This window comes from Leuciscus leuciscus (assembly GCF_965113295.1).
Source record: "Leuciscus leuciscus genome assembly, chromosome: 18".
Classification (NCBI taxonomy): domain Eukaryota; kingdom Metazoa; phylum Chordata; class Actinopteri; order Cypriniformes; family Leuciscidae; genus Leuciscus; species Leuciscus leuciscus.
Window position 1 is genome coordinate 2,709,341 of NC_138742.1, and position 24,921 is coordinate 2,734,261.

Sequence of the window (24,921 nt, forward strand, 5' to 3'; positions counted from 1 at the left end):
TACATGTGTGTGTGTAGTCACGATTCGATACATATCACGATACGATATTATTGCGATACTCCAAGACTTATGATAAAAAATTTACAAAAAATGTTGATTAAAATGCTCAATTTGATGTTACATTGTGTGTGTGAATGAATATTCTTGGACTTGGTGCTGAAACCCAACACACAGGACAATAGAGACACCAGAATAACAATATTCATGATTCTGAAGCTGAAAATACTGAATTATTTTAGATGCATATGATTGACTAGATATATTTAAAATAATGTTTTTACTTTTTACAGGTAACATCAGATATCAGAACCCACAAATATTCCCCTGGTGCATTATTATACATTATATTCAACATTATATATAGGAGTTTAATGTAGTACTGGCACTAAAACTCTTTTTTAAAGTTTATTTTGGATGAACTATCCACAATACATATTGTTGCATTTTTATATTGTGACACGACATAGTTACACCCCTATTATACAAAATAATTACACACAGTACACACACACATATATTATTTAAGAACAAACCTTTATTTTGGATGCGATTAATCGTTGCCCAGCACTAATTAAAATAATTACATGAATAGCAGCATTATTCACCACAGTTTGTCTATGATCTGATGGTGACGGACGAGACGTTTACCCGAAAAAAGCTGGGTTTTTTTATATATATAAAAACCTGAAAAACTGCCACCTAAAAAAACTGCACACATGTGTAGTAAAAACATTAATAAACTGAGTAAAATTACATTTGTTTAAAAATGTAAAATGCTGCCTGGGGTCGAAGGGTTAACTCCAGGGCCGTACCCACCATTGCCATTATTATTGTATAAATATATATATATATATATATATATATATTTGTATACCTCAACTGTGTTTGAATATTTCACTAGTATCAGAACTGGGATTTTTCACTATGTGTATCACTCCGCTTGTCTGTGTTTGCATAACTTGCATCATTAAGCCAGTAGGTGGCGGCAAGTGACTCATTATGAGTGACCAATTGAACCATTAAAATGAACAGATTAGTCCAAAAACTTGGTTTAGCAAGTTTCTGAAACTGATCTTTGATGCTCATACTAATTGCTCAGAAGGATTGCATTGGCGTTTGATTCAAATGTAACATCTATGCAAAATAACCCTTAAAACTTCTAATTTAAGGCCATTCCCATTTCGAATATGTGATTGTGTTTAGTCAACAATAAGCATAAACACTCTGCATTTCCATTGTGTAGTGTGGATCACTCACTGAAACATTTACACTGATTCTCATGTTTAAGAATCTACTGTTATCCTTTTTTTTTGGCCTTTAAACACCTTTTTCAAACACCTTAAAGTTGCAGTGTGTGGTTATTAGCGGCATCTAGTGGTGAGGTTGTGAATTGCAACGAACAGAAGTTACAGTGGCCAACAGGAAGTGATGTCGTCGTCTGAGACAGATGAGAGTAGCCAGTTAAACAATCAATTTCTTTACAAAGATTAAGAAATTATGTTTACTTAATTATTCAGTAAAACAATATGTTATTGCGAATATTGTTACTTGTTCATCATTGTGTCAGTGTTTTATTCGCTTCTTTGCATGAAGAACAACATAGTGACGAAACACGTTTGTCCGCTCAGGGCCACTGTAGAAACATGTCGATGTAAGCGGACCCGCGGTGTGTGTAGAGAGAAAACGCTCATTCTAAGGTAATAAAGACATAACGGTTCATTATGTAAGGACTTTACACACCACTGAAAACATAGTTATGTATATGATATTGCATTTCTGTCAACAGATCCTCCTAAATATTACACAATGCACCTTTAAATGCACATATGTGTAGATCGGACATTATTCACCACAGAAATGTAAATCCCAGTTTGTCCATGATCTGGTGGGAACGGACGAGACGTTTACCTGAAGAAGCCCTTTTTGTTTTGTTTTATAAAAACCTATTTAAAAAACATTTATTTATTTATTTTATATAAATGTAAAAAATATAATCAATCCTCTAAAAATAGTAAAAACATTAATAAACTGAGTAAAATTCCATTCGTTTAAAAATATTTTTTTGTTACAAAATTACATTTTGAGTGTAAACCGCGAACGAACCTCCGCACACAAGGGTTAAAAATCTATTCAAAAATGGCAGCATTATTCACCACAGAAATGTAAATCCCAGTTTTCCATGATCTGGTGGGAACGGACGAGACGTTTACCTGAAGAAGCCCTTGGGGAAAAAAGCTGTTTTTTCGTATAAAAACTTTTTAAATGTATTTATACGTAAATTTTACGTTATACGTTATAAGTATATATAAAAAAAAAATCCTCCGAAAACTGCACAAATGTGTAGTAAAAACATTAATAAACAGAGTAAAATTACATTTGTTAAAAAAATATATATATATTTTGTCACAAAGTTACATTTAGTTTCCTGGGGTCTCTGGAGACCCTAAACAGCCTGAGTGTGAAACACAAGGGTTAAATCCATTACAGCATTATTCACCACAGAAATTATAATGATGATTCCCAGTTTGTCCATGATCTGATGGTAACGGACGAGACCTGAAGAAGCCCCATTTTTTTTTTTTTTTTTTTTATAAAAACCTAATAAAGAAAATATTTTTTATATATTTATGTAAAAAAATATTTAATAAATCCTACAAAAACTGCACAAACGTTAATAAACTGAGTAAAATTGCTTTATTTTGCTAGAAAATGACATTTTGGTTAAATCCGTTAGATGACGGCAGCATTATCCACCACAGACGTCCCTGATCTGGTGTAATGATGGAGGTTTACCTGAAGAAGCCCTTGCAGCCCTCGCAGGTCATGGCGTTGAAGTGGAACCCGGAGGCTTTGTCTCCACACACTCCACAGATGCGCGGGGCGTTGCGGTCGAACTCATCGGGACCCGCCGCTGACGTGCTCACGGCCATGGCATCCATCACTGAGAACACCAGAGACACACAGCGCTTTATTTACAGCCAAAACATCTATTACAAAAATACAAATATCATATAAATACAATAAAACCAAGCAAACAAAGTCATATTATACACATTTTTGTTAAAATTAACATAATCTTAAGCATAATCTTACTAAATAAGTCTTTAGAGGACGAGAGAAGCGGTCAGAAAACACACCTCATCTACTCATCTCGCACAGAGACGAGGGATCAGTGGACGAAACATGTTTACATAATACACTGCATTTATGCATTTAGCAGATGCTTTTACCCACAGCAGAACATCAGCTGTTGCTTATGGAGAACGCAGACAGAGAGAGAGAGAGGAGTATGAATCAACCAGTAACACTTTACAATAATGTGTATTAGGTTATATATTAACTAACATCAACTAACCATGAGCAATCCATTCGTTACTGTGTTTATTAATCTTTGTTAATGTTAGTTAATAAAAATCCATCTGTTAATTGACACCGTTAGTTAACAGATGGGCTGATTAACATGTGCAAACAAGCGGAGAAAGATGTGAAGAAACAATGAATGCTGCATTGAGCTCAGATCCAGTTACAGAAACACACTGCATAATGATATGAGCATTTACAGGTCAAAGGTCACGCAGAACGAGCACAACGATGAATAGAGGGAAAGAAACAAAATATGACGAGATCTGGTTTCCATAAATAGTCAAGCTAAAAGCATTTCTCGCAGCTATAATAATAATAATAATAATAATGATGATGATAATAAGCGTGTTATTCGCCAGGTCATCATGTTCTTCCTGGAAGCGATCGGCTTGTTTTGCTCAGCGAGAGGAACAGAGATAACAAACAGCAGCAGAGATGCGTGGCTTAGCATGCAGAAACGCACGCGCGCGCGCGCGTGTGTGTGTGTGTGTGTGTGTGTGTGTGTGAGCAGGAGAACAAAAGCAGGAGGAGCTTCATTCAGATTCCTTGAAGACGCTGTGATCAGTATCAATCCTTCAAACACGACACTCTCGATAAGAGCGGATTCACACGGATTCACACTCACGGAAATCAGGTCGCCGCCGCTATTTCTGCCGCCGCTATTTCTGCCGCCGCTATCTGCCGCTATTTCTGCCGCCGCTATTTCTGCCGCCGCTGCCGCTATTTCTGCCGCCGCTATTTCTGCCGCCGCCGATATTTCTGCCACCGCTATTTCTGGCGCCGCTGCCGCTATTTCTGGCGCCGCTGCCGCTATTTCTGCCACCGCTATTTCTGCCGCCGCTATTTCTGCCGCCGCTGCCGCTATTTCTGCCGCCACTGCCGCTATTTCTGCCGCCGCTATTTCTGCCGCCGCCGATATCTCTGCCACCGCTATTTCTGGCGCCGCTGCCGCTATTTCTGCCGCCGCTGCCGCTATTTCTGCCACCGCTATTTCTGCCGCCGCTATTTCTGCCGCCGCTATTTCTGCCGCCGCTGCCGCTATTTCTGCCGCCGCTGCCGATATTTCTGCCGCTATTTCTGCCGCCGCCGCTATTTCTGCCGCCGCTGCCGCTATTTCTGCCGCCGCTGCCGCTATTTCTGCCACCGCTATTTCTGCCGCCGCTATTTCTGCCACCGCTATTTCTGCCGCCGCCGCTATTTCTGCCGCCGCTGCCGCTATTTCTGCCGCCGCTGCCGCTATTTCTGCCGCTATTTCTGCCGCCGCCGCTATTTCTGCCGCCGCTGCCGATATTTCTGCCGCCGCTGCCGATATTTCTGCCACCGCTATTTCTGCCGCCGCTATTTCTGCCGCCGCTATTTCTGCCGCCGCTGCCGATATTTCTGCCGCCGCTGCCGCTATTTCTGCCGCCGCTGCCGCTATTTCTGCCGCCGCTATTTCTGCCGCCGCTATTTCTGCCGCCGCCGCTATTTCTGCCACCGCTATTTCTGCCGCCGCTATTTCTGCCGCCGCCGCCGCCGATATTTCTGCCGCCGCCGCTATTTCTGCCGCTGCTATTTCTGCAACCGCCGCTGCTATTTCTGCCACCGCTGCCGCTATTTCTGCCGCCGCCGCTATTTCTGCCGCCGCTGCCGATATTTCTGCCGCCGCCGCTATTTCTGCCGCTGCTATTTCTGCAACCGCCGCTGCTATTTCTGCCACCGCCGCCGCTATTTCTGCCACCGCTATTTCTGCCGCCGCTATTTCTGCCGCCGCCGCTATTTCTGCCGCCGCTGCCGATATTTCTGCCGCCGCCGCTATTTCTGCCGCCGCCGCTATTTCTGCAACCGCCGCTGCTATTTCTGCCACCGCTGCCGCTATTTCTGCCACCGCTATTTCTGCCACCGCTATTTCTGCCACCGCTATTTCTGCCGCCGCTATTTCTGCCGCCGCTGCCGATATTTCTGCCACTATTTCTGCCGCCGCCGATATTTCTGCCGCCGCCGCTATTTCTGCCGCCGCTATTTCTGCCGCTATTTCTGCCGCCGCTGCCGCTATTTCTGCCGCCGCTGCCGCTATTTCTGCCGCCGCTATTTCTGCCACCGCTATTTCTGCCGCCGCTATTTCTGCCGCCGCTGCCGATATTTCTGCCACCGCTATTTCTGCCGCCGCTATTTCTGCCGCCGCTGCCGATATTTCTGCCACCGCTATTTCTGCCACCGCTATTTCTGCCGCCGCTGCCGATATTTCTGCCGCCGCCGCTATTTCTGCCGCTGCTATTTCTGCAACCGCCGCTGCTATTTCTGCCACCGCTGCCGCTATTTCTGCCGCTGCTATTTCTGCAACCGCCGCTGCTATTTCTGCCACCGCTGCCGCTATTTCTGCCGCCGCTATTTCTGCAACCGCCGCTATTTCTGCCGCCACTATTTCTGCCGCCGCTATTTCTGCAACCGCCGCCGATATTTCTGCAACCGCCGCCGATATTTCTGCAACCACCGCCGATATTTCTGCCGCCACTGCTATTTCTGCCGCCACTGCTATTTCTGCCGCCGCTATTTCTGCAACCGCCGCCGATATTTCTGCCGCCACTGCTATTTCTGCAACCGCCGCTGCTATTTCTGCCATCGCTATTTCTGCCGCTGCCGGCACTGTCGCCATTTCTGCTGGTAATTGCTGTTGCAGAGCAAGTAAGACATACTGCTTCTGTACAATATAGCACACATGAACTACCCGTAGCAGATCTATGCAGGTGGAGCTGGGGAAGGAGAAGGGTTTCTGAAGCGCTGCAACTGCTACAGCAAATGCAGACCAAGTATTTAAAGGCAAAATTAAAAAAGAACATTTGTGCTGTTTACACTATAAGCTGGTAAACTGTAAGCTGGAATGTATATATATTTACACATACATACACATATATACCTTTAACAGCAATATTTGCATATCATATGCAGCACAACTGAGGTAATTTTTTAAAATAAATATAATTAAATTTACATAAGACTATTATAGGAACCAGATTAGTTAGCCATTATGAATCACAATTATTAAGAGTTTACATCAAAATTTCAAACAAAATGATGTTTCTTTTATGTAAATGTAAGCGATTCATAAATGTAAACTGTGTATATATAACAGGGAAGTGAAACTTGGGTTCAAACAATATATCAACATCACTACTTTACTATTTTTTGTCATTATGACAATTTTTCTTGACAGTTTAACACCACCCCTATAAATTGTACAAAAATAGTCATTTAGTGCAGTGAGAAGGAGGAATATATATATATATATATATATATATTTTGTTTCAACCCAAGTTTCACTTCCCCGTTATATATACACAGTTTACATTTATGATATTCTGTTCATCAAGAATGAACCACATTTCACTTTCCTGACACTGAATGTTCTGAGTTCGATCAGGAGTGGAGTAACCAGTTTCAACCAGTTATTTCTAACAATGTGGTCTGTGCAAAACAAAAGCTTCTTCCAAGAGTGAGGGGAAAAAGAAAGCTCAGCAGTAAACAACGCTTCATAAAACACAAATATATCATCCAAAGAATGAGACGCAGAATATTACAAAACACTGATGTTTGAAGGCTTGCATAATTCAGAATGTTGGTCAATGTTTCTTGTCCGAATTCAGTTTTACTCTCGGTGACACTCAAAAATGTAAGGCTGTTTTATGCAAATGAGCTGCTCTCTGCTGATTGGCTGATGTCTTGAGGCGCATAAACACAGAATGAAACTTCTGAACTTCTTCGCCTCAATTGGGGACATTTAATATTCAACAATATTATTGATCTGCCAGCATTGACACCATTATATGAGAACTGGACTGAGCTGGACGATGGTTCTCTCCAGAGAAGATAAAAATGAACTAAATGAATAACGTTTTTACAACAAAAATGAACCATCACTGAACTTACTTAAAGCTGGACTGACACTACTTTCTTCTGGAAACACACTGTGTTGCATTATTGTCCTGTTATCTCTGTAAAGCTGCTTTGAGACATTATGTACTGTAAAAAGCGCTATATAAATAAAGGTAAAGAATGTAAAGATCTGAAGATGAGTCACGCCGAACATGAAATGGATTTAGACACAAACCATCCATTCAGAAACCATGAGCGGCTGTTAAAACACAGGCTGTGTTCAGACAGGCCACAAAACTAAACGTCCAAACTAAATCTTTCACTTATACTCCGAATATATTCAGCTAGGACGCATTAAACTGATCGAAAGATACAGCAAAGACGTTCATAATGTTGCAAAAGATTCTATTTCAAATAAATGCTGTTCTTTATAACTTTATATCCATCAAAGAATCCGGTTTTCAACATTGATAATAATCATAAATGTTTCTTGAGCATCAAATCATCATATTAGAGTGATTTGTGAAGGATCATGTGACACTGAAGACTGGAGTAATGATGCTGAAAATTCAGCTTTGATCACAGGAATAAATTACACTTTACTATATATTCACATAGAAAACAGATGATTTACATTGGAATAATATTTCAGTATGTTTACTGTATTTTTTTTTACCAAATACATCAGCCTTGGTGAAAATAAGAGACTTAAAAACATTGAAAAAAATCTTAAATACTCCAAACTTCTATCAAAATACTCCAAAAATTTCCAGTGAAACGGTGTATACAACACACACTGCACATTATGTCAAACGTTCGGACTGATACTGTGCTGGTATTCCGGTGTGCAGTATTAAGTAGTATTATGGAAAACACACTTTTGTCAGTGTTTTTAAATCAGGAACGACGCGGATCCTTCTGGAAACGTGAGATGTTTGGGTGTATCAGTGAAAGCAGAACGAGAAGGAGAACGGTTCTGGTGTTCGAGCCCCAGCGCTGAACTTCCCCGTATCAAGCCCAAACTGATCCCAGATCCGATCCGGAGGGAGCGCGCCTGAAACGCAGACTCCCTCGACACACGCAGCATTTTTTCCCCCACATGCAGAACAACTTACCAATCGCAGGCCATGGAGGGAAGAAAACGCTCCGGGGAAAACGCTCTCCAAATGCTAGACTTGACCCAGATCTGCACATCAGAGACGGTGAACTTTAGACCTTGTTTTGAGCGCTCGCTCGCAGAAGAAAAGGCCAGAGCGGGGCGGGAGCTTTCAGAGGAACAGGGGCCCGTTTAGGGAGAACACACACACTCACACACACACACAGAGTACGTCGCTCTCAGGATCAGAATCTTTATTTGTCATTATACGAAAGGAGTACAACGAGTGATATGCAATCCTTCTATTCAGAGCAATAATCAATCTCACGCTTTACAAACAATTACACTATAAGCTGGTAAACTGTAAGCTGGAATGTGTACATACACATATATACCTTTAACAGCAATATTTGCATATCATATGCAGCACAATTGAGGTGATTTATAAGCATATGACTATAAATAACTACAAAAGAGGCTTTCAACACACAAAAAGATGCATTGCATTGTGGTCATTTAAACCTAAAACGGCCCTAGGACAAGTTCTCGACACACTTCTGATGACGCAATCTCTCAATCTACATCCACCAATGCTACATGTTTCTAAATGTCATAATCATGTGTTAAACAAGTATTCATTACTTCAATGAGCTCATCGTTTCTGCATTAAATTATTCATTTGTTTAAATTAATGAATTACTATTCGTAAAAATTATTTTCTTTTTTTTCTTTTTTTCTTTCTATTCGTCAAATAATCCTGAAATTAATTTGTACACAACTGTTTTCAACATTGATAATAATCATAATATATATATATATATATAATAAATATACCTTTAACAGCAATATTTACACAATTGAGGTGATTTAAAAGCACTATAAATAATTACAAAAGAGGCTTTTCAACTCACAAAAAGATGCATTGCATGAAGTGTTGATTTAAAATGAGGATATGCACTCGACACACACACACACACACACACACACACACACACACACACACACACACCTGAAGACAAGCGTATCGATTGGTGCCCAGGATGATAAAGTGACTCGAGTTTGCAAATCTGACGGTGATGCAATGATCAAACCCGTTTAAACGCATCCTTGCAATGGATTATTTCCTGTGTGACAATCTAAGAAAAGCTGCGACTGGACCGTCTCCAAACAACCGGCCAGGAATGTGCGTAAACATTCCACACTTCAGCAATAAAAGCCATAATTCTCCAAAAAGTAAACTTGTAGAAAAGCTCAGTGCTTGTGCAAGCGCTCGCAGACACAGACCGGAGGGAAACAATACAATTCTGACATTCTCAAAATGCATCAGAGAATCTGAGTTTGGGTTTTAACTCAAATCATAAGAGCAGTTTTCTAGTGTGATGATGTAACAGGAAAGGGGAGGGGCTTGTGCATGAGGGGAGGGGCTTGTCGTGGAGAGGCGTGGCCTGAGAGGGAGAACATCCCAGAATAGCATATTTATTGTTGATATACACTACCAGTCAAAAGTTTGGAATCTGTAAACATTTTTATGTTTTTAAAAGAGTCTGCCTCAAAGAATCCTGAAATAAAATGTAAAAAACTGTTGTTAACACTGATAATAATCATAAATGTTTCTTGAGCATCAAATCATCATATTAGAATGATTTGTGAAGGATCATGTGACACTGAAGACTGGAGTAATGATGCTGAAAATACAGCTTTGATCACAGGAATAAATTACACTTTACTATATATTCACATAGAAAACCGTTATTTTAAATTGCAATAATATTTTTACAATATTACATTTTTTTGGTATTTTTAATCACATAAACACAGCTTTGGTGAGCAGAAGAGACTCTTTTAAAAACATTAAAAATCGTACCGATCCCAAACTTTTGAACGGCAGTGCAGAAAAAGCAATATGCACGTATAAGACATTCCAGCTTTAGATGTGAAACAGTGAACCGGTCAAATACACTCATACACACTTCAGCACAAGCACTAAACACACACACAAAACACACACACACACACACACACACACACACACACACACACACACACACACACACACACACACACACACCCTGATGTAAGAGATTACAAGACAACAACAGATGAGCGTTATCGACTCGCCAAATGCCCAAAGCACAAATCAAATAAACCACACACGCGTGTGTGTGTGTGTGTGTGTGTGTGTGTGTGTGTGTGTGTGTGTGCGGTCGAGACTTTAACCTCATGCAATCTCACAGAGATACGCCAGCGCACAGATTTAACCCAGGTGAGGAACGCATTGTACAAGAACAACATCCACAAGCCACACAAACAAAAATAGCACAAGAACAACACGTTATTAACTCACTGATACAACAATAGATATGGCGAATACACCACATGACGTACGCAGAGATTAATGATCTGACCTGATCAAACCACAAACATGCAGAGATGCATCCAAAACAGTTTGCTAGGATTAAAAAGATAATAGAAGAAAAAAAAGATTGCATCTAAAATGCAATAAAACAAAACAAGATATGTTTTGAAACAAACAAAATATTAAACAAAATTCAGAACTACCTGTATTTTCAATACAATTAATAAAAAACAAGACTATATGAAATAAGATCACATTAAAAGTAGAGCCCGACCGATATATCGGCGGGCCGATATTATAGGCCGATATTAGGCATTTTCCAAACTATCGGTATCGGCATTTATAATGGCCGATAAATGAATATTTAAAAAATAAAATAAAAGCGGACGAAACACCCTTCAACCATGTTATGAGTGTTGGCGCTGCATAGTTTGTCCACCAGAGGGCACTATACAAGGAAGATCGCTCGGGCTAGAGGAGTGGTTACGAACAGAGTCCAGAGTTCACCTGAGTCGGGAGACGGCAGCGCCGGATGATTCTGTCAGCATTAAAGACTTTTAAAATAATTTAACTCGCGTTCATGTTTGAATGCCTTGTGTTTGTGATGCAAAAGACTATGCGCGCTAACCATTACCATAGTAAACATAGTAAACGCTTGAAGATACGCATAGTGTAAAAACATAGTGAACGCTTGAAGAAATCAGACCAATCATAAAGGCTATCACAGTCATGTTTTTATTTTATCTGTCAGTAGCCTACGTCTCGTCTCTTTATACCGGACTATCATGATAAAATAAAGCAACTTTTTTTCGGGAGCTTCCTCTGTTTCTCTGACGGAAAATATCTGTATGGCAGTCGAGAGAGTGCTAAAGCTCCTCAGGTCGTATTTTTGGTGGCATATATTTGTAGAAATGATCATTCTTTCTAAATGTGATACAAATATGTCCTGTAACTAACGTTAGCCGACCAAATAAACAGAAACAGACGCGACTGAAGTAGTAAGTGTGTCCTCTACCTCCTCTTTCTTTTGTGAAATAGACCTAACGGTAATTTATTTCTGAGTGACTAATGTGCAATTTTGACATTAATTAATTCATTATGATCAATGTATCACTTTTTATTGTAAACCTGTGGTAAAACATCGATGCTTGGGTTTTAAATATTCAAGTAAACAACAAAAATGCCAGCAAACGGCCGCTTTTATCATGTTTGTTTTCAACGCGGTTTCCAGTGATTTCTGATTAGTTTTCTGATAAAACTTCCATTTGTTGGTGAAATGATGGGTTAGTGTGACGTTGTTCCAGAGAGAGGCGTGTTACGGGTGTGTTTTAGTGAAGCGCTGTGGAGCTTCTGGCCCGAACGCGGCTATCACAACGAACTTATTCTGCCTAAATAAAGTAATGATTACTGTATTTATAACTAGCATATCTGTAGTTCCAGTCTCTGCATTGTAAAATGTAAGTTAGGCACGCGAGGAGTGAACATTTAGACATAGAGAAAAAGTATCAAACACAGCCTGTGCATAAAAGTTAGCTTTACTTTTACACGTGTGTGAAATCCAAGTGTGCGTTGCTGACTTCGTTTAGCCGCAGCATTAACGAGTCACATAATGTATTTAGTGCATCACTAAGTAGTAGATTTTAGAAGGCAGGCAGCAAATGATGATTGAAAATGGTTTGTTGTAGCTTGATGGAATAGATGGATAGAATTAAAAGAGTGCAGGTAAAGGGATAAGCAAGTTGACATTATTTTACATAATTATAAGGTAGCTTATAACATTGACATTTGGCAGACGCTTTTATCAAAAGCGACTTACATTGCATTTAAAGGTACACACACACACAAGGAGTGACCTTTGTCTTGTTTAATAATAATACAAATGATGATGATAATAATAATATCATCATCATTGATTTTTAAAAATGATTACTGTCAATATTAATAATAATAGTTGATTTTTTTTGTTCAAAGGACTTTAAGTTTCATATCTTAAGTTTGTATTTTTAATATACATTATATTTATCAGAACTTTAATATTTTCTGTTCTGTTGTGACAATAAAAAAAACAAGTTTATTTTTAAACTGCATTATCATATTATTTTAGTAAGGCTGAGGACTCTACATTATGAAATTGTGAAATAACATATGTTAGGGAAATCTGTTCATGTTTTGTTACGCGTTTCTGGATAAAAAAAATAAAATATATATATATATATATATATATATATATATATATATATATAATATATATATATATATATATATATATATATATATATATATATATATATATATATATATCGGCCGATATATCGGAATATCGGATTTTTAAATCACCAAATATTTGTATCGGTATCGGCCTTAAAAATCCCATATCGGTCGGGCTCTAATTAAAAGACACTTGAAAATGTCATTGTATTGGATAAAAATAAATCTAAAGCAAATAGGGCTGCAAAAATGTGGGGAATAAAAAAATTATAATTAAAATCGCAAATGTGATTTACAACTTGAAATAAATAAAAACAAAATTTTAGCAAAAATCTTGTGATTATATATCAATATACGTATAAAACACTAATAATACATAATAATAATAATATAATATTAACAGCCACAATAATATTATTATTATTACATAATAGTAATTATTATTATTAAAGAAAATAAGAGTATATAATTGTAATAAATCTATTTCAGTGTAAAGTGCAGCGTGACATGATCTGGTTGTTAGTGATGAACATGATGAACCGTGGTCACAGATGTCACAAACACACATTAAAAACCAATGAAAACTAAAAATGTCACGTCTTTTTTTTTAATCTGCAGTGTTGGGGGAACACCGCAGTGTGTCTGTGAATACTGAAAATATCATTTTATATTTTATATTATATTTTAAAATGTAATAACTTTATTGAAAAATACTTAGATGCTAAAATCTAAGTGAAGTTGAAATTAAGTTAGGAGTTATAGTAAGTAAGTGTTTTTTATTATTATTATTTTGTACTCCTATTAGAACAGTTATTTGTCTCTTTTCTGTATTTGACAACTTAATAAAAAAAATTTTTTTAAAAAAATTTTAATAAATAAAAAAAATAAAAAGCACAAGACAACCAAATACAAATATTGACCTCTGCTCTAGTTTAGTTACTAATCTAGTTTGTAATAAAGCTGGCATTGTGGTCTATGAACACTGAGACTATGACAAATTTCTTGTGACCAGAAACAAAACTGAATTAAATAAAAAGTAAAGTTGCCAATTTCAAATGAACCCTCTGGTGCTCTTCGTTCATTTTTGACTGAAAAATATTTACTTTTTAAATATATATATATATATATATATATATATATATATATTAGCATTTACTTCATCTGAATGATACGAAACTTTGTAAAGGTTATGCACTTGCTATGTGAAAAAATAAAAATAAACTCATGAACATGATTCGAAAAGGTTATTAATTGGTGCGTGCAGTTACTAATAATATTACATGTTTGTTTATTGGAAATTTGATAGTAAAACACAGAACTTGAATTGAGATGCAGATAAAATTAACTTTTATTTGCAACAATAATGTGCAAAAACTTATCAAGGGAAATTTTTATATTCTACTCTTATTAAATGTACCATTGTTCTTCTATATTATACTAAAGTGACCGACAGCTTCAGTGATTATAAAAGGAGCTTTACTTGCTTTCTTTAAAATTCAGTCACAATTTGAAGAAACGTTTGTTTTTCATGAGACTTTCAAATTTTTTTCATAAATTGAGGCGTTCAAAAGGCTGATACGTCATTAACTGTTCCTCTGCCGCCATCTACTTGTTATACTTTAATAAAAGTGTTTGTTTGCCACAAACTTTTACATTTTCCTACATCTTTAAACTTTTAGTTTTACAAATCATCACATCATTAGCCTCATAGCATAATTGCCTATCACAATTTGGCCAAAAAAGTACTTTTATGCTATGAGGCTAACGACATTAAAAATAACATTAAAACTGGATAATATTTAGAGCTCTGAAGTGCTGAAACAAGTACTTTGAAGCACTTAAAAGCCTTTGGGAAAAAAGCGCTTGAAATTCACTCTTAAAAGGTTGTACAAACCCTGAGATGAATAATGTAAAAAACATTTGCCCATTTCTGCCACAATACCATGGTTACAGTTAACGTTTCTACATTAAATCCATGGTGAATGCTGGTGATATGTGGATTGAAAAGCCTTCTATAACTCGTTTCTTTCCTGGTGTCCACGTCAGCACTGTTTGGTTTGATGTGGTTTATAAACTGAGAATTCTGCACTGAATTTGCATGCTTCTCACTGCGATGTCGTTAAATTCTGCGGAGAATTCAAGCGGTTTCTCACTGGATCTCCCAGCGCTGTGTCGTGTGATCGAGATCGACCAGCGAGTAAACCTCGCGCTGCGCAGCTCAAACGATTAGCACGGTTTTGTTTCGTTTGCCATTTTTCATATGCAACATAAAAGGCAGCTCTTAACAGTAGGGCAATATGGTGGTGGCACCAGCGCGACCTCTAACACAACGTGATTTCTGTAAAAGTCAGTCGCACTTTGAAGAAAAGTTTTAGTTTTTCCATGAGAATTTGTGACTTCCTACTTTTCTCCATAAATTGGGCAGTTGAAATGGCTAGTAAGTCATTAACAGCTCCTCTGCCGCCATCTACTGGTTATAGTGGTAATTTCATGTTTTTTTTTATATAAAAGTATTTGTTTGCCACAAAGGTGTTTTAGACTTTAAAGATGTAGGAAAATTAGCTTTAACAAAATTGTCGTACCGGCAGCAAAAAAGGTTGCAAAATGATTGCAGTCTGGAGCCCTGTGTGCATGGAAAACTAAGTACGCACAAAAAGATAATTGAAATGTGCATATCCACGCACATATACACTATATTGACAAAGGTATTGGGACACCCCTCCAAATAATTGAATTCAGGGGTTCCACTCACTTCCATAGCATCAGACTAGTTTCCTTAATCCTCTTTAAGTGCAAAGGAGCAACCGTGTCTAAAGTGCTGTAAAATAGAGAGTCAATCATTTCTGTTGCAACATCCAGTTCGGCTAAGCGATCTGGTATGCCGAGGAATAGACACTGATCAGGAAGATTATTTATAAAGCAGTCTTTAGTGGTAGAAGTAATACACAATATTGCCAAAAGCATTGGGACACCCCTCAAAATCATTGAGTTCAGGGGTTCCAATCACTTCCATGGCCACATGTGTATAACATCAAGCACTAGGCATGCAGACGCTTCTACAAACATCTGTGAAAGAACGGGTCGCTCTCAGGAGCTCAGTGAACTCAAGCGTGGGACCGGGATAGGTTGCCACCTGTGCAACAAGTCCATTTATAAAACAGTTAGTTCCAAACCTTGATTTTGATTGGTCAATAGCTGTGTAGAAATGCAAAGTACTGAAAATATAATAAATAAAAGCTCTGTAAACACTTGCCTTTTTTGCAAGACTATAAGTGTGTCCCATCGAGTAATCAAAAAGTTATACACACACTTGTAGTCTTTACGCCTACTTGTACACTTGGGCCAAATACAGGAAATGCGTCATGCAAGTAGACAAGTGGTCAAGTGCAAAGACCGCAAGTGTGTGTATTTGGACAAGGCAATGAGATGGGTTTCCATGGCCAAGCAGCTGCAAGCCTTACATCACCAAGTGCAATGCAAAGCGTGGGATGCAGTGTGTGTAAAGCGTGGGAATCAGTGTGTGTAAAGCGTGGGATGCAGTGTGTGTAAAGCGTGGGATGCAGTGTGTGTAAAGCGTGGGATGCAGTGTGTGTAAAGCGTGGGATGCAGTGTGTGTAAAGCGTGGGATGCAGTGTGTGTAAAGCGTGGGATGCAGTGTGTGTAAAGCCCGCCGGCACTGGACTCTAGAGCAGTGGAGACGTGTTCTCTGGAGTGACGAATCACGCTTCTCTGTCTGGCAATTTGATGGACGACTCTGGGTTTGGCAGTTGCCAGGAGAACGGTACTTGCCTGACTGCATTGTGCCAAGTGTAAAGTTTGGTGGAGGGGGGATTATGTTGTGGGGTTGTTTGGTGGAGGGGGGGTTACGGTGTGGGGTTGTTTGGTGGAGGTGGGTTACGGTGTGGGGTTGTTTGGTGGAGGGGGATTACGGTGTGGTTTTTTTTGGTGGAGGGGGATTACGGTAAGGGGTTGTTTGGTGGAGGGGGGATTACGGTGTGGGGTTGTTTGGTGGAGGGGGATTACGTTGTGGGGTTGTTTGGTGGAGGGGGGATTACGGTGTGGGGTTGTTTGGTGGAGGGGGGATTACGGTGTGGGGTTGTTTGGTGGAGGGGGGATTACGGTGTGGGGTTGTTTGGTGGAGGGGGGGTTACGGTGTGGGGTTTGGTGGAGGGGGGTTACAGTGTGGGGTTGTTTGGTGGAGGGGGGTTACGGTGTGGGGTTGTTTGGTGGAGGGGGATTACGGTAAGGGGTTGTTTGGTGGAGGGGGGATTACGGTGTGGGGTTGTTTGGTGGAGGGGGATTACGGTGTGGGGTTGTTTGGTGGAGGGGGATTACGGTGTGTGGTGGAGGGGGATTACGGTGTGGGGTTGTTTGGTGGAGGGGGATTACGGTGTGGGGTTGTTTGGTGGAGGAGGGGTTACGGTGTGGAGTTGTTTGGTGGAGGGTGATTACGGTAAGGGGTTGTTTGGTGGAGGGGGGATTACGGTGTGGGGTTGTTTGGTGGAGGGGGGATTACAGTGTGGGGTTGTTTGGTGGAGGGGGGATTACGGTGTGGGGTTGTTTGGTGGAGGGGGGTTACGGTGTGGAGTTGTTTGGTGGAGGGGGATTACGGTGTGGGGTTGTTTGGTGGAGGGGGGGTTGTGGTGTCGGTTGTTTTCCAGGGGTTGGGTTTGGCTCCTTAAGCCCGGGACACACCAAGCCGACGGTCGGCCATCGGGTAGTTTTTGTGCGTCTGCCGACTATGTTTTCTCAGTGTGTTCCGCACAATCTGCTTTTTTTCGGCCAATTCGACATGTTGAATCGGCGTCGGGCCGTCGGTAAGAGAGGGACTTCTGATTGGTTGTTCAGCTTAGTGAACGAGTCAGTGCACGAGAATAATAGCTAAACAGCGAGCAAAGAAGTCAAAATGGTACAGATAGACGCTGTTCTAATGTTACGTCATCTTACCTGAGTGTTCCTTAGCGAATATTTTAAATATTAACACGAGCAGAGTGGAATAAATAAAGTGTTTAGCAGGATTGATATTCAAAACGGTAAGCACGCACTGCTTTGTTTATGGTGTGTGGATCTGCAGTGTCGATTTCCCTTTCTGAATGACGATTATAGACGAATATATCTGCAGAAATAGACAGTTGTCTCATTTACACGCAGGCGCAGAACGCGAATGCTAGCTGACAGTCGGCATTAGTTCTCTGTGTGTTCGAGTGCAGCTTTTCCCCGACGCGAGGCGACAACAGTCGGCTTTCATCAGCGCTAGCTCTTTGGCGTCGGTTTGGTGTGTCCCGGGCTTTAGTTCCAGTGAATGGAACTCTTAATGCTTATGCATACCAAGACATTTTGGACAATTTCATGCTCTTAACTTTGTGGGAACAGTTTGGGGATGTTCCTGTTCCAACATGACGTGCACAAAGCAAGGTCCATAAAGACATGGATGAGTGAGTTTCAGGGCTCTCAAGTCTGACGCATTCACCGTGAGACACACGCATTTCAACCGGTTCACACGCTCACACGCCACCCCTTGTATTTCTCACACTGAGGAGTAAGGGATAGCTCGTCCCGCTATACAATTAATGGGCGAGGTGTAGGCAAACGGAGAGAAGTTCTCTGCCGAGTTCATAGCTGCTGTTATACAGTTTTAAATGCCACCTACCAGCTAATCAGAAATTCGAATTAGTTGTTTCCGGGTAAATTACGTGTTCCCTCTGCAAGCACGTTCGTTACTAGGCAACACGCGCACACACGGAGTGGAAGATGGTAGAGCATGATCTGATGACTGCGGTTTGCGGTAGGAACCCCTTTTTATGATTCCTGGACAAAATCTCTTGCCTGTGACCAAAGACAGTGAGAGCTGATGTTGAGGAATATAGCCAAATTCGTGCCAAATTATTTTTGATGCAGTCAAAAACTCTCCAACTGCTTTTAAAGGGGTCGTCGGATGCAAAATTCACTTTTATATGGTGTTTGCATATAAATGTGTCTTTGCAGTGTGTCGAAAACCACCACACAATGAAGAAAATCCATTCACTTTTTGTTAATCCTCAAAAAGCCTAAACACTCTTAATAATCAAGCGTTTGGATGTAATATTGCTCAAGCTCCGCCCACGAGCACTGACGGACTTTCCCGTATTAGCATTTTCCCCTTATTAGCATATTTCCAGTATTAGCATATTTCCGCCCTCAGCCATTTGTATACTGTCCGCCAAGGCATCACTTTACGTGTCTTGTGTCGACACGCCCCACGGAAGGGGGGGTGGCGGGGAGGGGGGAGCAGTTGCTCATTAACATTTAAAGAGACATGCACCGAAACGGGTCGCTGTGAACAGAGCAGTTTTTGAGGAGGTAAAAAGGGTGTTGTTTTACACAACCATTGAGGAATTTTAACCAAAGTAGGTTACAAACTTTACTTGAACAACCTAAAGAATCACACCAACTTGTAGAAAACGGGCATCCGATGACCCCTTTAAAGGTGACCGGTTTGAGCAGATTTGGAAGGCTTTCTACGAATGCCAAAATGGTTTAAATTCTTCCCCACTCGCATGCAGATGCAGAGAGAGTGTTCTCCATGTTGGGTTTGACCAAAACTAGGAACAGTCTGGCTCTGGATGGAACGCTATCATCCATCATGACTGTGAAAATGGCTGGCCTTGAGCCGCAGTGCTTTAAGTGGGAGCCCCCTACCCCTGGCATCAACATGTGACCCTAAACCCCTGGCATCAACATGTGACCCTAAACCCCTGGCATCAACATGTGACCCTAAACCCCTGGCATCAACATGTGACCCTAAACCCCTGGCATCAACATGTGACCCTAAACCGCTGGCATCAACATGTGACCCTAAACCCCTGGCATCAACATGTGACCCTAAACCCCTGGCATCAACATGTGACCCTAAACCCCTGGCATCAACATGTGACCCTAAACCCCTGGCATCAAGGCATCAACATGTGCAACAAACACTTAAAACACAAAACACCTTAACCTCATTATAACCTTATCCCTAAAACCAAGTCTTGACCCTCAAACAGGCCTTTAAAGGCTCTCAGAAAGTGAGGACCGGCCAAAATGTCCTCACTTGACTCTCTTTGTCCTCCCTCCAATGGTCTAAAACTCAAACTGGTCCTCACAAAGATAGTTGTACAAGTACACACACACACACAAAACTTGTGACTGAGTATGTGCGATACTGCTGTTCAGTTTTTTTTTTGATAAATATATATATATATATATATATATATATATATATATATATATATATATATATATATATATCAGATTTACCAATTGTTATAATTTCCATTTGTGCTGGTCAATTATGAACAATAGGCAAAATTGAACTACTAGCAAAAATTTAAGCGATTTGGTGGGGCCGAGGAGCCGATGGGCCGCAACTGCAAATATTTGGGTGGCTCCTCCCCTAATAGATCTCACTCCAAACTTTTGATAAAACTTGAGAGCCCTGGAGTTTGGTGTGGAGGAACTGGACTGGCCTGCGTCCTGACCTCAACCCGATAAAACTCCATTGGGATGAATTAAGCGGAGACTGGGAGCCAGGCCTTCTCGTCTAACATACATCAGTGTCTGACCTCACAGATGCGCTTCAAGAGGAATGGTCAAAAATTCCCATAAACACACTCCTAAACCTTGTGGAAAGCCTTCCCAGAAGAGCTGAAGCTGTTATAGCTGCCAACTCCACATCAAAACCTACGGATTAAGAATGGGATGTCATTAACGTTCGTGTGCATGTAAAGGCAGGTGTCCCAAAACTTTTGGGAATATAGTGTACATCAGGCCATGACGTTTATACATCAAGCCCCAGGATCCGAGAAAAAACGGCCCAAACAAGACAGGTGTGAAAACGGCCTAAATACTCAAAAAACGACACAGGTGTGAAAACACCATAAAAACCGTTTGTTGGGTCACATGATTGCCAGATCATTAACCGTGATGTTCCCCCGAGGAATCAAGAGGATCAGCTGCTGGTGCGACGGGTTTGTACATGTTCGGCACGTGTGGAGAATAAGCCTAATTTCCTTAATATAACATTCCAGTTCCCGGAGGACACCGGGACACCCACGAAGCCCAGCTTTTGAGTTAACAAAACTGAGAATGTTATAATAAGAGTTATTCAGACGTCTGACGCGCCGGAGAGCCCAAAATGCCACAACGGGATAAAATTACTGAACTTCACATCTGGTGTGGAGGAGCTTATGAATATAAACGGGCCAAGCTCTGAAAACGTTTTTTATTTACAACAAAAAAACACTTTACAGTTCATTAGTTAATTACAGTAGTTAGCATGAGCTAACACTAATACTTCATTAAAATCTAGTTAACATTAGTGAATGCACTGTGAACTAACATGAACAAACAACAAACAGCTGTATTTTTATTAGCTAACATTAACAAAGATTAATAAACAATGTGACAAATGTATTGCTCATGGTTAGTTCATGTGTGTTAATGCATTAACTAATGAGCTTTATTGTAAAGTGTTACCAATGAAATCAAGTAAAGGAAATGTGCCCTCCTCCAGATGGACTCCTACAGTCTCATCCGTTTCAGCTGTTCATCGTCAGTGTTAGTTCATTACTATCACCAGCAGTCTGAGCTGGGCTCTCTCACACACACACACACTCCGGTTCTGTTATCCCAGAACCAGCACGACTCCTCACAGGTGTGAGAAAACCGGAACGATTCATTCGCACCACGACCCTTCAGTCCAACTCTGACACCAGCTGGAAGGAAAAGGATTCAGTCTCGTTTGAGCTGTAAACAACTCTCTCTCTCTCACACACACACACACACACACACGCCTTGGGTTTCCATGTTTAAGGGGACTTTTCATAGACGTAATTGTTTTTATACTGCGCAAACTGCATATTCTGTTCCCTTACACTAACCCTACACAAACACACACACACACACACACACACTGTAACCCAACCCCTAAACCTACCCATCACACACACACACAGTAACCCAACCCCTGAAACAAAACAGTTTTGCAGTCTTATTCCTATAATTATTTTCAATAAATGGACAAAGACTTTATTAAAAAAATAACAGATAAGTATAACTGTAAACGCAAGTTTAAACTTGTGAATTTACTGTCATTGTTCATTTTTACAAGTCAAACTGGATTAGACTGCAGCAATAACTGCAGTCTAATCATAACACTAAACATCTCACCACAAACCCGTCTCAGATCTTATCGGCAAACAGTCAAAACTCCCAGCAGAAGCTGGCAGAGAAAGTGTGTGTGTAGAGCGCGTGTAAACACACACACACTGCCTGCTGCCGGTACACACGCCAGCGAGATCACACAGAAACCACCAGATAACCAGACTCGAGTCTTCAGCAAATGCGACAGCACAAACAGCCTTAAATCAAGATGCAACATCACATACGATAAGAAATCTCGTTTAACGAGAAAAAAAACATCAGGTTTTAATCAAAATCAGAACAGAAATCTGCTAAAGGAGTTGGGAAAATCAGCAGAATTCAGCAGAGTTTATTTTCCTGATCCCACTCGCTTCATCCTGATCGAGGTCTCGGAGAGCTAAACTTCACTTTGCACGTCATTTTAAGCAGATATTTTAAGCGCAGTGCATTTAAACCTTCTCAAAATATCACAGTGAAGCTCCGCCTCCTCACCTATCAATCAAGCATTGCAGAGGGGGGGGGGGGGGAGGGGAGGGGGGGGGGGGGGGTAATTCATTCTAAATAATTAAAAACCTCCAAGGTTGCTGTGATTGTTTGTAGGGATGAACAATTTGACCAAAAGTTGTGTGTTTATATATCAATTTGACTATAATAATAATAATAATAATAATAAATACTTATAATAATAATAATATTGTTTTGATTTTATATATAATATTATATTATTTACATTATTGTTTTAATTGTATTATTATAATATTTATTGTTAGTAATATATATATATATATATATATATATATATATATATATATATATATATATATATATATATATACACACACACAAACACGCGTACACACGCGTACATCTGTGTGTAAATGAGTCTGAAACTAAATTATTCAATTGTTACAAATATTTAATTAAACTGCAGCCTCTGAGATCTGGTAATCGCACTATAAGCCACGTTTCACTTTTATCCGGATGAATCCCACAGTAAAACATGCGGATAGAACATAAAAGATCAACCCAAACATGAGGGAATTCCCGAGCACAACATCATACTCACACATACTGAGCGTTTTACTCCAGAGATGATGATGATAATATGATGATGAAGATTTATTATTGTGAGTAGGAGCTCATGGAAAAGTCCACATGGCACGGGAATGTTGGAGAGGAAACCCTGTGCAGCGGATCGGCTGAAGTGTGGAAAACGGCTCTCGTTAAAACTCCCGGATCGTGAGTAATCCCCACGGACGCTCGTCCTGGAAACAGAAGCTCATTCGTATCAGAGAGAACATCTTCCCTCCGCACACGAGCGCAGAACAGGAGCGATCCGGCCGGGAACACCGGGAGTTTAATCAGCAAACATCAACATTATCCAGCAGGAATGACGGAGGAACACCCTCCAGCTGATGTGTGCTTTCAGACACACACACTCTCACACACACACTTTCACACACACACACACACACACACAGTAATATTTATAGGACAGACAGAATTCCTGACGGATCGGCTCTCGTGTTCCGGCTTGGATGCAGGACCTTATTTCACCCCACAGGCAAACTTGTGTGAGTGTGAGTGTGTAAGAGAGTGTGTGTGTGTGATATTTTTTCATGTGCAACTAAATAAACAAACTACAAAATAAGTATATGAATACATTTGAATTATCAGAGCAAATAAATGTATGCAAATTAAAAAATAGATATAACCATCTGTCCACAGATAGCAATGAAAATGCATGAAGGACGGCCTTCACTGTCCTCGCAGACGCAAACTTCCATCGTCATGGCAAACGCAAACTTCCGTCGTCATGGCAACCCATTTCCCCTCAACACTAATTGATGTTTTTAGCACTGAATGCAGCGGAGGAGGAGAAGAGGAGAAGAGGAAAAGCAGGAGGAGAGAGAGAGTTCACGCTTCAGTGAGCGGCGTCACCATGAGCACCAGCACACACACTTCACCAGCGAGTCCTCCGCGCACGTTCACACATGACATCATCAACGCTTATGGAACCACGCCCACTTTTTATCCCACGCCAACCTGAACCACATCACACTGGGACTGCTAGATTCCCTGACCTTTGACCTTTTCACTGTCCAAACCTTTGACCCAGGACCACAAAACCAGTCACATGGGTCATTTCTTCGTCCAGGGTCACAGACTGAAGGGTTAGATGTGGAGACTCTTCTGGAGCGCGTGTGTGAGACAGACTTCAGCGCTGGAGCGAACAGAACGTCCCGTCTCCGTAATTACGACTGCAGACGCTCCACTTCAGGCCACAAGAATCCGGTACACTCATCGCTAAACACACGGGTCACAGCGGCCCCTAGAACTCCGAGAACAGCACAGGACAGAGAGCTCTCGACACACATGTTGTGGAAAACAGGAAACAATCTAATTCACTGCTGATTCACACATATAAAAGATGTTTTTCTCATAGACTCTGAGATAGGACACAATTCACACCATGTCAAATGCACTTTTTAGTTATCATCATATTTAATCAAACTTGTCCTGTTTTAGTCGACTAAATATCTGAGCATTTTAGCATTTACAAATAGAATTTTAAATTACATTTCAATAGAATTGCAGCACTTTCAGCTACAAGCACAGATGTAGAGATGGTCGACTCGTACGCAGGGTTTATTTTACCTCCTGATTTACTATAGGCTCATTATACCATGGTCTGGTTGAATACTCGATTCTGATTGGCTGCAGGGTGTCCATTAAAAAGTGATAGAGGACACCTAGTAAAGGAGTTCTGGTGAAACTGACTGTTTACCGTTCGAAATGAATAAATAAATGCGCTGGCTACATCAGCTGTGAGTAACCATAGCAACAGGCAGTAAACTGAAGGCTTCTACGAGCTGAGCGGACT

At 40.5% G+C, this 24,921-nt stretch overlaps 1 protein-coding gene and 1 long non-coding RNA gene across 4 annotated transcripts in view; both read right to left on the reverse strand.

Annotated features, from left to right (window-relative positions):
- The window catches only part of vdra (vitamin D receptor a), a 77,763-nt gene that overhangs the window by 38,148 nt on the left and 14,694 nt on the right, over nt 1-24,921 (reverse strand). For 2 of the 3 annotated variants that reach the window (XM_082145942.1, XM_082145941.1), the window contains one exon: nt 2,794-2,941. In XM_082145942.1, the coding sequence (XP_082002068.1) occupies nt 2,794-2,939 (146 nt within the window). In that variant the 5' untranslated portion in view covers nt 2,940-2,941. Of the gene's footprint in view, nt 1-2,793; nt 2,942-8,330; nt 9,010-24,921 lie in introns of those variants that run through there. The other variant, XM_082145940.1, reaches the window with a different exon arrangement.
- LOC309480136 lies at nt 20,129-22,553 on the reverse strand. Its single transcript, XR_014199551.1, has 2 exons — nt 21,839-22,553; nt 20,129-21,776 (listed from the first exon to the last, which is right to left on the reverse strand). It is a non-coding gene; the product is annotated as an uncharacterized lncRNA (long non-coding RNA).